This window comes from Hyla sarda, chromosome 1 (genome assembly GCF_029499605.1).
Source record: "Hyla sarda isolate aHylSar1 chromosome 1, aHylSar1.hap1, whole genome shotgun sequence".
Lineage (NCBI taxonomy): Eukaryota > Metazoa > Chordata > Amphibia > Anura > Hylidae > Hyla > Hyla sarda.
The window spans coordinates 179,886,193-179,900,793 of record NC_079189.1 but is presented as its reverse complement, the minus strand read 5'-3'; the positions used below and the strand labels follow the sequence as shown (position 1 = coordinate 179,900,793).

Genomic DNA, 14,601 nt, shown 5'->3' with positions numbered 1-14,601 from the left:
TTCCAGCAATATAATAATCCCTCACTTCCTCCATCTGTTCCTGATTTCACCATCACGTCACAGTTATCTTAGCTATCTTGACTTAGATGACTATATTTGTGGATGAGTGTTTTCATGGAACCCTGGAAACAGTACATCTCAATGATCTGTGAAGACAAGTGGTATATAGACCACTGCATCCTTACTCATTATGGTCTCAGATCACCCACCCGGGCTGACATGTTAGTTCACCGGATGACATAATGTAATGGTGCTAGAAACCATGTGTGGTGTACAGGGAATGAGATATTGTCTATAAGGTGTTATATAAAATAAGCAAGCACATGTGTGGCCAATGCTACTGATCTGGTGCTTATTGAATGAGCACAAAACTATTTTTCTCTATAATGCATTACTTTTATTATCTTATTCTGTTGTTTTACTATGTGCACATTGCAAATACAAAATATATTTATGAGGTGCTTAAAAATTTAGCATGCTTAAGAGGGGTTTATATGCTTTGAACAAGCCCCTTTTTTACGAATCATAACAGGGTAAGCAAGGGTTAAGTCAGTTACCCTGCTGCACCACTTTACGGGAAATAAAGAATTACAAGCATCTCCTTAAAATGAAAGGGTCTTCAGATTTCTTGTTTTCTCCCATACTGCACAGCTAAAGGGGTACTCCACTGGAAAACATTTTTTTATTTTTTATTAACTCGTGTCAGAAAGTTAAACAGATTTGTAAATTACTTCTATTTAAAAATCTTAATCCTTCCAGTACTTATCAGCTGCTGTTATGATCCCCAGGAAGTTCTGCCTGGCCACGGAGCTCTCTGCTGACACCTCTGTCCATTTTAGGAACTGTTTAGAGCAGGAGAGGTTTTCTATGGAGATTTATTCCTACGCTGGACAGTTCCTAAAATTTACAGAGGTGTCAGCAGCAAGCACTGTGGTCAGGCAGAAAGGAAATTCAAAAAGAGAAGAACTTCCTGTGGATCATAACAGCAGCTGAAAAGTACTGGAAGGACTGAGATTTTTCAAAAGAAGAAATTTTACAATTTTTTTTTTTTTTATGCTTTCCAGTGGAGTACCCCTTTAAAGGATCCTGTTCCTGAAACTCGTGAAACAGCCTAACCAGCAGGGGCAGCAGACTTTCATGCTTACATAGAATGATGCATGGATGAAGAAAAGAGGTATGGGTAACCCATCCACTCGCCTTCTAGTCAGCGTTGCTGCCTCTATGAAATCCCCAGTGAAATTGGACTGGTACTGTACACTGTGCAAGGGATGCTGTACATTTACATGAGTATGAATGTTATTTTGTTCTAAGAAATCTTCTAAGCCTGTTCTGAAGCCCTCAGCTGTTCTTTCTGTGACCAGCTCCTGAGGTAGACTGTTCCATACATATAGGCCCAGATTTATCAAACTGTGTGAGAGAAAAAGGGGAGTGATTTTCCCACAGCAACCAATCACAGCTCATCTTTCACTTTACCTCAGCTCGTTAGCTGAGCTGTGATTGGTTACTGTGGGGAAATCTCTCCACTTTTTCCCTCACACAGTATGATAAATCTGGGCCATAGTTCTTATGGTAAAGAAGAAATGTAACCTTTTTTTCTCCAAGCAGAAGGACTGCTCCTTTTCTTTTAAAGGGGTTTTACATAGTATGGGCCATTATAGACTTGAACATCTCAAGAGCAAATAAATAAATCTTTCCTGATAACTAAGATCCTCCATGTCCCTTATTGTATAACTCTGTGGAATCTATTCTGGGAGGTCCAAAGCAAAACAGCATACTCCATACTAAAGCACCATCGCCTTATCAAGTGGTAGTATTATGTCCCTGTTCCGCAAGTCCATGCCTCTTTTGATACATGACAATATCCTGTTTGCCTTAGAAGCAGCTGCTTGGCATTGTATGCTGTTCTGTGGTCTATGGTCTAAGTATACCCAGATCCTTCTCTATCTGTGACTTCCATTTTCCATCTCCTCTAGCCTGAGTTTAGACGTATTTTGGTCAATATTTTAACAGCTGATGGGGGGGGGGGGGTCCTAGGGTTCATAGATAGGCAATCAATAGTATATTCCTGGAAAACTATAATGCCCAGTTGACAGTGAATATGTCCATACTACCATCAGATGCGCCATTTGGAGCATCCATTAATAGTTCCATTAGATTTGACAGGAAGAAGTGCAGCATTCTTCATTAGTTTTCCTGTCAAAACAACAGACAGACAGCTGGAACTTGACAGACTTCATTATATGTCAGTGGGGTCTATAGGGCCCACTTTGTGTCCTTTGCTCTGTGGGCTACAGCGCTGCCGTCTTGGCTTCCAGAAACCATGGTGCAAAAAGAGCCTAATAGTACCAACTTGTCAATTCATTCATTAAGTAGCATATGAAACTCCCAATGAAGAAACACAGAAACATACATAGATACTCTTTAATAAAAAAAACAGTTTTGGCTTTCTTCTTGTGTGACTGCAAAGGGTGGTAGCCAATAAATTAAGGTTTAATATTAAGGGAGTTGTAATATGTTGTAAACATAGCAGAAACTTTCTTGATCATTTGCCCACCTCCAGCCACCTAGTACCTATTATGTTTTATTATGGAAAAAAAATGATGGGTGATATTATCAGGTGACTTATTATTATCACAGGAAAAATAAGCCATTATGCCTATTTACATTTTACTATGTACATTTTACATTTTTTGTGTTCCCAAATAAAATTTCAAAGATAAGTTTTTTGTGTGTTTCCTGGATATTGAGGGATCTAAGGGGAAAGGTTGAGTTGTTAATACCATGTTTTACCAGCAGTTGGTTGGGAATAATGATAAGGATGTCCATACAATACAACATTATTAGCAATGAACTTTTCACAAGCTTCCATGCCTTGTGTGATTTGGCCATCAATCTATTTTTGTTTTTATTACAAGGCATCAGCTCAAGCAAAGCAGAAACACTGGCAGACGCCACGGCGAGCAGCATTAGCAGCGAGTGGAAGGCGGCCTACGGTACTGTAACCCTTTATTAGTAATAAGTCACAGAGGGAAGGATCAAAGGGTAGAAGGGATCCACTTGAGATTAGCCATGAAATAATTCACATCTTCTATACATTAAGTAGCTGCCAGATTCATCTAATGCTTTGCCCTGAACTTCAGTTCATCTTACTTCATTGTTATCCCTCAAAGTTCCCAGCTGCCTGGATATACTGCAGCTATGAGCTAGTGTTATTGTTAGCCGTGGCACACAACAGTTGGAGAACAAATTCTATATTAACCCCTTAAGGACCCAGCCATTTTACACCTCAGGACCCGGCCATTTTTTGCAATTCTGACCACTGTCACTTTAAACATGAATAACTCTGGAATGCTTTTAGTTATCATTCTGATTCCGAGATTGTTTTTTCGTGACATATTCTACTTTAACATAGTGGTAAAATTTTGTGGTAACTTGCATCCTTTCTTGGTGAAAAATCCCAACATTTTATGAAAAATTTGAAAATTTTGCATTTTTTTTTAACTTTGAAGCTCTCTGCTTGTAAGGAAAATGGATATTCCAAATAATTTTTTTTTTATTCACATATACAATATGTCTACTTTATGTTTGCATCATAAAATTTACGTGTTTTTACTTTTGGAAGTCACCAGAGGGCTTCAAAGTTCAGCAGCAATTTTCCAATTTTTCACAAAATTTCCAAACTCACAATTTTTCATGGACCAGTTCAGGTTTGAAGTGGATTTGAAGGGTCTTCATATTAGAAATACCCCATAAATGACCCCATTATAAAAACTGCACCCCCCAGAGTATTCAAAATGGCATTCAGTCTGCGTTTTAACCCTTTAGGTGTTTCACAGGAATAACAGCAAAGTGAAGGAGAAAATTCACAATCTCCATTTTTTACACTCGCATGTTCTTGTAGACCCAATTTTTGAATTTTTACAAGGGGAAAAAGGAGAAAATGTATACTTATATTTGTAGCCCAATTTCTCTCGAGTAAGCACATGCCTCATATGTCTATGTAAAGTGTTCGGCGGGCGCAGTAGAGGGCTCAGAAGCGAAGGAGCGACAAGGGGATTTTGGAGAGTACGTTTTTTTGAAATGGTTTTTGGGAGGCATGTTGCATTTAGGAAGCCCCTATGGTGCCAGAACAGCAAAAATCCCCCACATGGCATACCATTTTGGAAACTAGACCCCTTGAGGTACGTAACAAGGAATAAAGTGAGCCTTAATACCCCACAGGGGTTTCACGACTTTTGCATATTTAAAAAAATAAAAATAAAATTTCACTAAAATGTGTTTCCCCCCAAATTTCACATTTTTGCAAGGGTTAATAGCAGAAAATACCCCCCAAACATTGTAACCCCATCTCTTCTGAGTATGGAGGTACCCCATAAGTTGACCTGAGGTGTACTATGAGTGAACTACAATGCTCAGAAGAGAAGGAGTCATATTTGGCTTTTTGAGAGCAAATTTTGCTCGGGGGCATGTCGCATTTAGGAAGCCCCTATGGTGCCAGGACAGCAAAAAAAAAACACATGGCATACCATTTTGGAAACTAGACCCCTTGTGGAACGTAACAAGAAATAAAGTGAGCCTTAATACCCCACAGGGGTTTCACGACTTTTGCATACGTAAAAAAAAAAATAAAAAAAATCACTAAAATGTGTGTTTCCCCCCAAATTTCACATTTTTACAAGGGTTAATAGCAGAAAATACCCCCCAAAATTTGTAACCACATCTCTTCTGAGTATGGAGGTACCCCATAAGTTGACCTGAAGTGCACTACGGGCGAACTACAATGCTCAGAAGAGAAGGAGTCATATTTGGCTTTTTGAGAGCAAATTTTGCTCGGGGGGCATGTCGCATTTAGGAAGCCCATATGGTGCCAGGACAGCAAAATAACCCCCACATGGCATATCATTTTGGAAACTAGACCCCTTGAGGAAGGTAACAAGGAATAAAATGAGCATTTACCCCCCACTGGTGTCTGTCAAATCTTTGGAACAGTGGGCTGTACAACATTTTTAATTTGCACAGCCCACTGTTCCAAAGATCCGTCAGACACCTGTGGGGTGTAAATTCTCACTGCACCCCTCATTACATTCCGTGAGGGGTCTAGTTTCCGAAATGGGGTCACATGTGGGGTTTTGTTTTTTTTGCGTTTGTCAAAACCGCTGTAACAATCAGCCACCCCTGTGCAAATCACCTCAAATGTACATGGCGCACTCTCCCTTCTGGGTCTTGTTGTGCGCCCCCAGAGCACTTTGCGCCCACATATGGGGTATCTCCGTAGTCGGGAGAAATTGTGTTACAAATTTTGTGGGGCTTTTTCCCCCTTTACCTCTTGTCAAAATGAAAAGTATAGGGCAACACCAGCATGTTAGTGTAAAAAGTTTATTTTTTTTTACACTAACATGCTGGTGTAGACCCCAACTTCACCTTTTCATAAGGGGTGAAAGGAGAAAAAGACCCCCAAGATTTGTAAGGCAATTTCTCCCGAGTACGGCGATACCCCATATGTGGCCCTAAACTGTTGCCCTGAAATACGACAGGGCTCCAAAGTGAGAGCGCCATGCGCATTTGAGGCCTGAATTAGGGATTTGCATAGGGGTGATTCCCAAACAGGGTGCCTCCAGCTGTTGTAAAACTCCCAGCATGCCTGGACAGTCAACGGCTGTCTGGCAATACTGGGAGTTGTTGTTTTGCAACAGCTGGAGGCTCCATTTTGGAAAGAGTGGCGTACCAGACGTTTTTCATTTTTATTGGGGAGGGAGGGGGGCTGTGTAGGGGTATGTGTATATGTAGTGTTTTTTACTTTTTATTTTATTTTGTGTTAGTGTAGTGTAGTGTTTTTAGGGTACAGTCGCACGGGCGGGGGATTACAGCGAGTTTGAGCTGCCGCGCAAAATTTGCTGCATCGCAAACTTGCAGCCCGATACTCACTGTAAGCCCCCTGCCCATGTGAATGTACCCTGTACATTCACAGGGGGGGGACCTCCAGCTGTTGCAAAACTACAACTCCCAGCATGCCTGAGAATGTTTGGGAGTTGTGGTTTTGCAACAGCTGGAGGCACACGGGTTGGGAAACACTGAGTTAGGAAACAATGTTTCCCAACCAGTGTGCCTCCAGCTGTTGCAAAACCACAACTCCCAAACATTCTCAGGCATGCTGGGAGTAGTAGTTCGGCAACATCTTTAGAGCCAGATGTTGCCGAACTACAACTCCCAGCATGCTTGGAGTTGTAGTTTTGCAACATCTGGAGGACTACAGTTTGCAGACCACTAATACAGTGGTTCCCAATCTGTGCCCTTCCAGATGTTGCAAAACTACAACTCCCAGTATGCCAAAACTGTCCAGGCATGCTGGGAGTTGTAGTTCTGCAACATCTGAAGGGCCAGATGTTACAGAACTACAACTCCCAGCATGCCTGGACAGTAAGGGCATGCTGAGGATGTGTAGTTTTGCAACATCTGGAAGGGCACAGTGGTCTCCAAACTGTGTACCTCCAGATGTTGCAAAACTGCAACTCCCAGCATGCCCAGACGCCAAGGGCTGTCTGGGCATGCTGGGAGTTGTAGTTTACAGGGTCCTATTACAGCAATGCATGTCGCTTTACGGCGACGTGCATTGCTGTAAAGGGCCCGACCGCGGCTGAAGATCTACTCACCTGTCGCCGCCGCCATCTTCCTCGCCGGGATCCGGGTCTTCAGGGACGAGGTAAGTACCGGGGCCGGTCCCCAGCACTCCCCCGTCCCCCGCCGCGTCCTCCGGTCTTCCTCCTGTCATCTCCGGATTTCAAGGGGCCGGGCAGGACGGGAGGAAGTAACCGCCCCCCCCCCCCCCCAGCGATTGGTCGGTTAACTAACCGACAGATCGCAGGGGATCGGAGGAGGTGGCCGGCTTGCCACCTCGCTCCGATACTCCAGCATGGTCCTGGCTGTCTGTGACAGCCGGGATCATGCGAAATTACCGGGCGGTCGGGTCCCAGAGACCCGATCAGCCCGGTATCGCCGCAGATCGCAAGGGCGATTTCCCTTGCGATTTGCGGCGATCGCCGACATGGGGGGCCTACATGGCCCCCCTCGGCGTTTGCCCTGGATGCCTGCTGAAGGATTTCAGCAGGCATCCAGTTCCGATCTCTGCCCGGCGAGCGGCAGAGACCGGAAAACGCCATGACGTATGCATACGTCATGGGTCCTTAAGACCCAGGGTGTGAAGACGTATGCATACGTCATGGGTCCTGAACAGGTTAAGGAAATGACAAAGTGATGACACAGCGTCACCCCAGCAAATAAGTGGGCACCCTTGGGCTTCAGAGGCAGGGAGCTGTTTGTCCAATTTGACAATAAAAAACTATTAGACAGATAGATAGATATGTCATGATAATGATAGATAGATGATAGATAGATAGATAGATAGATGATAGATAGATAGATAGATAGATAGATAGATAAATAGATAGACAGACAGATATGTGATGATAATGCTAGATAATAGATAGATAAATAGATAGACAGACAGATAAATAAATAAATAAATAGGTGATGAATAGATAGACAGACAGATAGATTTCTTTGTCATATTGCACAGAGTTTGAAAACTGCTAGATATGGCTTTTGAGCCAAGAATGATAAGTTTCATGTATACAGGGTTTTTTTTTACCAGCCTATAAAATGCAGCTGATTCAATGTAGAAAGTATGTCGGCACTTCAGTAGAATATGTGGTTGTGCACGAGGTAGGGTAAAGTAACTTGTAATAAAGATGATATCCAGCACTCACCAATCTTGCAAAGTGAAAGTTTATTAAGCCATAGCGGGTACATGGATGCGTTTCAGCGTAGGAGCCTACTTCAGCTGTCTGCCTTTTGCAGACAGCTGAGCAAAGCTTCTATGTCGAAACGCATCCTTGTACCCGCTATGGCTTAATAAACTTTCACTTTGCAAGATTGGTGAGTGCTGGATATCATCTTTATAAAATGAAACTGTCACAAAATACAAAGTTTGTGATAATCTGAGAAACCATTGGAAATCCCGAAAACATTTTAGCCAGTCCTGCTCTTTTTCCCATTGGGTCCGGCATGGGACCTCTAACGTAAAACATTCATTTCTGGAATGGTTTGCAACTGACCAGACATTTAAAGGTTCAAATGATGTTCAAGTCAAGACTAAAAAAAACTACACTTAAAGGGAAACTGACAGCTGGTTCACCTGCACTAAACCCACTGCACAGTCTATGACATATATATCCCTGTGTAGCTCGCTTTAGTTATTCAAAACAGTATGTGATCCTCTCGTATTCACCATTCCTATTTATAGGTGCAAATGAATAATCAATGAACCCACAACTGCGTTTTTTACATAACACATTAGACATAATAGCTCCCACTGCTTTTCCATACTCATCTCTTTTACCTCTATGGCAATTTGTAACTAGGTTACTTTCTTGGGGAAAATCACTGTGAAATCTTTTGCCTTATTTGTGATTATTGGCCAAAGAGATTGATACCACCTTGTTTAATAGGGCCAGCGATGAATGAGGACGTTCCTCGGCAGATCACATTGTTTTGACCTTTCATTGGCAGCACATCTCCTCTGCAATAGGTGATGAGTGGCCGATGAACCATGGAAGTATCTATCCAGTGACCATGTGCAGCCCTCCTTGTGCAATGGTCAAGCCTTCTAATAGGCTTTTCTAATGAGCACTGATCTGCAAGATCTGTACTTTTTTATATTGCTCTTCAGCACGTCATATGACCCTTACTAATAGAGGATTGAAGATGCTGCTTTATATTTTCCTTATATAAATCATCATAGCCTGTTTATCCAATTAAGTTGCTAGTGCTGGAGTTAACCCATAGTTTTGATGCATTTTCCTATTCATATTTCATTTTTAGAAAAATATTGCCGTGAGGAAAAAGTCATTAGACTTATATTCACAATGGAGTTGTTTAGGCTGTGATTGCACATTGCATTTTTACGGCATTTTTTACACAAGTTTTCAGCATTTTGGCTGCAAAACTTTTTACCGTAATTTGCACAATTGTGGTCAAATATCTATATTTGTGGTCAAATATCTACATATTTTGCCACAATGTGGGGGGGGGGGGGGGGGAATCACAGAAAAAGATAGCTTAAACACAGCAAAAAAAAAAAAAAAAAAAAAAAAACACATTGTGTGAACACAGCCTCAGGGGAGGTGTATAAGTGTGATATATCCTGATCCCATAGAGATAGCAGATGGAGCTCAAAAGGGAGGGATTTGTTTGCTTCTGGGAGGAATCTGGTAGATGATGATGTCATCCTGTAGTTGATGGGATATAAGAACCCAGGACTGACACATTAAAGGAAATCTGTCATCAGCATCACCCGCACAAAGCCTGTTACACAGGCTTGTAGTGCGGGTGATGCTGATTAATACGCTATGTACCTTATTAAAAACCGAGCAGTGGATGTCTAGAAATCTTTATATTTACTTACCTGTCAATCACAGGCTTGGGGCTCAGTTATGTCAGCGGGACTCGGGACTCGGAAGCGGGACTCGGCCGGCCATTGATGTAAAGTTTCCTGTGATCTAAAGTTTTTACAAGTGCGCATGCACGGGTTTACGCTAGTTTTAACCCACACATGCGCACTTGTAAAAACTTTAGATCACAGGAGACTTTACATCAATGGCCGGCCGAGTCCTGCTTCCGAGTCCCGAGTCCCGCTTCCGAGTTTACGCTAGCGTTAACCTGCGCATGCGCACTTGTAAAAACTTTAGATCACAGGAAACTTTACATCAATGGCCGGCCGAGTCCCGCTTCCGAGTCCCGCTGACGTAACTGAGCCCCAAGCCTGTGATTGACAGGTAAGTAAATATAAAGATTTCTAAACATCCACTGCTCGGTTTTTAATAAGGTACATAGCGTTTTAATCAGCATCACCCGCACTACGAGCCTGTGTAACAGGTTTAGTGCGGGTGATGCTGATGACAGATTTCCTTTAAACACTGGAAGATTTGAAGTCAAGCTGGTGATCACATGACCAAGTTATAGTAATAACCCACATAGATGCAGCTGTGCTGTAACAAAACAAATAGCTGTGTATGACTAGTGATGGGAGGCATGCATAAATTGGAAAAAAAAACTTGAGTGCTTCTTTAAGAGATTCTTGTTGACCTCATAGAGAACTAGTATTTTAAACTTTTTTTGTTCATATAATAAATGTTTCTATTTTCTCTGAGACCAAACACAGGGCTAATACAAGTCCATAACACATTAGGGTAACTAGGAGGAAAGTCATTTTTCATTCTGTTTATTACAATAATATATTCCATGATGTATATATTAATAACACAAACTTGCATTTAACTGTGCTGTCGGCAGTCTCCAAAGGATACACACATCACCGCATAATTTCTCTATATAAACTATAGGCGACAGGAATGTAAATGTCAGCTAGAGACTATGCGGAGAGAATAAAAAGGGCCTAGATCCACAGCACAGTAGACCAGTGTATATTCATTGCTAAACCGCATCTATCTGTTCCAGGAAACAGGTCCCCATATTAAGTTTATTTACCATGCCTTGATAATTAGTATTTTCCTCCAGAGGATTTACTGCCACATGTATGTTTTCTTACCATTAATAAAAATTGTACACAAAAGGCATATGAATCATAGTGACATTTAGGGAAGGAGAGCAATGAAATGTCTTTTTGTATCTGAGGTCAGTTTTCTTATTGCTTCTAAAGCTATACTCCTAAGCCCTGTGTCAGCTGAAGTTTTCTGTGTGAGGTTCTATTGCTGCAGACTAACTCTTTCATTCTCTTTATCTCCTACATCGAGGCAGTATAAAATAGTACAAAATCATAGCAACAAAAAAAATGTACACTTGGGTCCAGAAGTATTTATACAGTGACAGATTTCTTTCATAATTTAGTCTTTGTATATGTACATGAAACAAAGCCATCAATATCTAATAGAAGTGTAGACTTTCAAAATGTATTTGTTTTAGCAAGAAAAAAAAACGCATAAACCATTTAAAAATTATAGTTATTTTTTTACATAGTCCCTACACAGACGGGGGTCACTATTATTTATCAATCAATTGATGTTCATCAGTAATTGGTAGATGTAGCAGGATGAATTCTGGAGTAAATCCTGGGCCCTTCCATCCAGGGGAAAACCCCCTATACTTCTGATCAGATTGAGTCAAATGCTGCAAAAATGGTAGGACAGCGCTTTACACTAAATATACCACAAAAGCAACCCAAGAACTTTTTAGGGCAAATTAATTGGATATAGTTTAATGAATTTCATGATCTTCCTGGTTGAACATTTTACTTACTGTAGACAAAAGTGAGAACAGAAAGACCTGCAAACAAACAGCAACTGAAGCTGCTAAAGTAAAGGTCCAGCAAAGCATCTCAAGGGAGGAGACTTAGTATTTGGGGATGTCTAGACTATGAGCAGGTATTGGCTGCAAAGTGTTTGCATCCATGTATTAAAAATAATCCTTATATTTATTTTAGCTTGTCCAACTACTTTTAGGGTTATAAAAATGTAGGAACTATGGAATGCATGGCTGTAATTCTTAAAAGGTTAATACAATATTTTTGTTAAACCATTTTGAATTAAAGCGGGCCAGTCAGCATGAGAACAGAGGTAAAATAAGCACATGGCTTGATAGGGCTTCTTTCCAAGATTCCAAGCATATCTTTCTTTAATTTATACAGTTTACAGGGCAAAGGTAGACGCCTTTTTGTTTATATGCAAATGAAGCTTAAGTGTCGAGTGGGGGTACTCTCCAACATGGCAAGAGCCAAGATAAGTCCAACCCATGTCCTCTTTATCTATTCACTGTCAGTCAAACTGGGTAGGTCGGTGCAAGCAGACCAAGGGGTGTTGAGAAAATGGGCATGGATTGGATTTGGCTGGGCTCTTTCCATGCTGGGGAACACTCCCATAGGCACTTGAGCCACATTTACATAATGACAACAATGCTTATATGCAGAGGACTAATAAAATAAAAAGGTACACCTGGAACTATTATGTGCTTATTTAAATCCTTTTTTTCCTGTTGGCAAGTCCGCTTCAAGGCTGATACTCTATGCTTCTGTCAAATATTAAATGGCTTTGTATATTGTGATGTACAGTGACTAAATGATGAAAATTGTTTCACTGTCCAGATAGTTCTGGACCTAACTGTATAAATAAATATACATATATTCTTACTAGAGTACACTCAATGGGGGACATGTATCAAAGATTTTACCCCTGTTTTGTGTGCATTTTTTTGCGCAAAATTTTGCGCAAGCCCTTTTTTTGCACATTTTTTTGCGCACATTTTGGTAGAGCATGTCCTCCAGATGTGGATGAATCAGGGTACATTGGATTTATTAACTGCGTACTTTTTTTTTTACACCCAAAATTTTGCCGCAAGAGCTGTTTTTTTTGCGCAAATATAAGCCATCTTGGACTTAACGTAGCAAGATGCTCTAAATCATTGATTCTATTTTCCAAAGAGTGGATTAAGGAAATTACTATATTTACCAGCAATTTATGAAGCTCATTGCGCTTGATTGATAAATTTAGCGCTTCTGCGCATAATTTAGAGTTCGGGAAAAGGGTAAACTGCTTCTACCATACACAAATAAGGATACATGTCCCCCAATGTACCTGCTCCTGTTTGTTATGTGATGCAATATATACCAAAATATATACCAAAGATTTTTGGGATATACTACAATCAGTTTTATACAATATAAACTATATACTATGGATGGCGATATCATACAAAATTCCAAATTTTCCTAAATTTATTGAATTTTCTTTTTCCTATTCTGAATTATTATTATTTTTTCTTAGGAGGGAGTCCTTACCACTTGTAATCACATTCTGTCATGTCATGTCTGCTTGTCACAACTGCAAATATGTTTCTGCATAACTGGAAGCACTAATATTAGTTGTACGTGCTGCTGACTTATCTGCATTCTTTCTTTTGTGCAGTGTCCAGTGAGGCTGAGAAATCGGGGAATGGACATGTTATTGGTCTACAGAGTGTGGCCCAAGCACCCTGTCATGTATAAACTAATAGTGAATTGGACAAAGATCTAACTGTGAATAAATCACTAAGGATTCCACAGTCCAGACGAGAACAGATTCACTCTTCTCCATGCTTTTCTCACCTGGAAAATAATGTGCAGATGCTCACCTATGGAAAATATTTGGGAATCGGGTAATATGTGGGAGTAGACTGTTGTATTGCCAAAAGGGCTGGTATGTCAAATATTCCCAGGTACCTGGATTATTGTGATATCATTATGCCCGCAACTACTGAACAAGGCAAACATTTTTTGTGTAGAGATGGCCCCTATGTATGACCCACTCCTAATGAAGCTAGATGTTATGTTTCCATTAATGTATATATTGTCTAATACTGCTGAAATGAACACAAAAACAAATGCATTGCATACATCTCTTGTGAAATACATAAGTCATCTCTACTGTGTCTACAGCTGCTGTTAATATAGTCCACAACCACAGATATAAGTATGTTACATTTACAAAGGACATTGATCATAAGACACCAATACAAATGCATTACGACATGTAAAGGAGCACAAAACCTAAGGAGCGAAGGTCCGCAGATCTGGACATATATATAAGATAAAGTAGCGATCATGGGAGGAGAAATATTTCCGACATTAATCTAATTGAAGAACACCAAAGTTAGCCTCTCCTGGTCTGATAACTTGGGAAAATAGACAGCATTGTACTGTCCAGAGAATTTAGGTTTAGTGTCCCTTTAATGCAGATACATAGGCTTTATCAAATGTCTTATTTCCTGATTGAATAAAAAAAATACTTCAGACTACACCTGTTGTTTATTTGTTTACGTGTGTTCATCCATGTATGTATCTCACATCATCCTGACAGTTCCTTGAAATTTCCAATAGATGAATTGTGGGAGATTTCACTAGCTATTTAAAGGGGTATTCCGGGCAAAAACATTTTATCCCCTATCCCAGGACTGGGGACGTGACGTGCCGTCACACCACGCCCCCTTTATTCATGTCTATGGGAGGGGGTGTGACGACCATCACGCCCCCTCCCATAGACATGAATGGAGGGGGCGTGGCGTGACGGCACGTCACGTCCCCAGTCCCGGAAACCCGGAGGTTTCCGAAACTGGAGACGCAGCTCCCACATAGAATGCGGGTGCTGCAGGGAGATCTCAGGGGGTCCCAGCGGCGGGCCCCCCCGCGATCAGACATCTTATCCCCTATCCATTGGATAGGGGATAAAATGTTTTTGCCTGGAATACCCCTTTAAGGATATGTTCATATTCAGCATATTCAGTGCAGAAATTTCTGTGAATAAAATATCAGTTCCATGCATTTACAGTAAATTGTTCTACAGCAAGTGCACAGATTTCTGCAAGCCCCATTTTGACAAGAGTCACAGTCACAGAATAGAGGGAGCGAAGAGCAGGAGTCTGTGTAAATGGTGGTATGGAGAACAGTGTATGAAGAGCAGAATGACAATGACTCACTGGTTGAGTGCTATAGACTTTCATCCTTGATTTGGATATTGCTATAATGCTGTGCTAGCTCTATATACAGTCAATGAGCACCCG

The 14,601-nt window shown here is 41.0% G+C and overlaps 1 protein-coding gene across 7 annotated transcripts in view; it reads left to right on the top strand.

Moving 5' to 3' along the window:
• EGF (epidermal growth factor) overlaps positions 1-13,839 on the top strand; it is a 184,477-nt gene extending 170,638 nt beyond the window's left edge. For 6 of the 7 annotated variants that reach the window (XM_056564635.1, XM_056564592.1, XM_056564609.1 and 3 more), the window contains 2 exons: positions 2,916-2,993; positions 12,972-13,839. In XM_056564635.1, the coding sequence (XP_056420610.1) occupies positions 2,916-2,970 (55 nt within the window). In that variant the 3' untranslated portion in view covers positions 2,971-2,993; positions 12,972-13,839. The remainder of the gene's footprint in view (positions 1-2,915; positions 2,994-12,971) is intronic. The other variant, XM_056564618.1, reaches the window with a different exon arrangement.
• Positions 13,840-14,601: the final 762 nt, after the last annotated feature.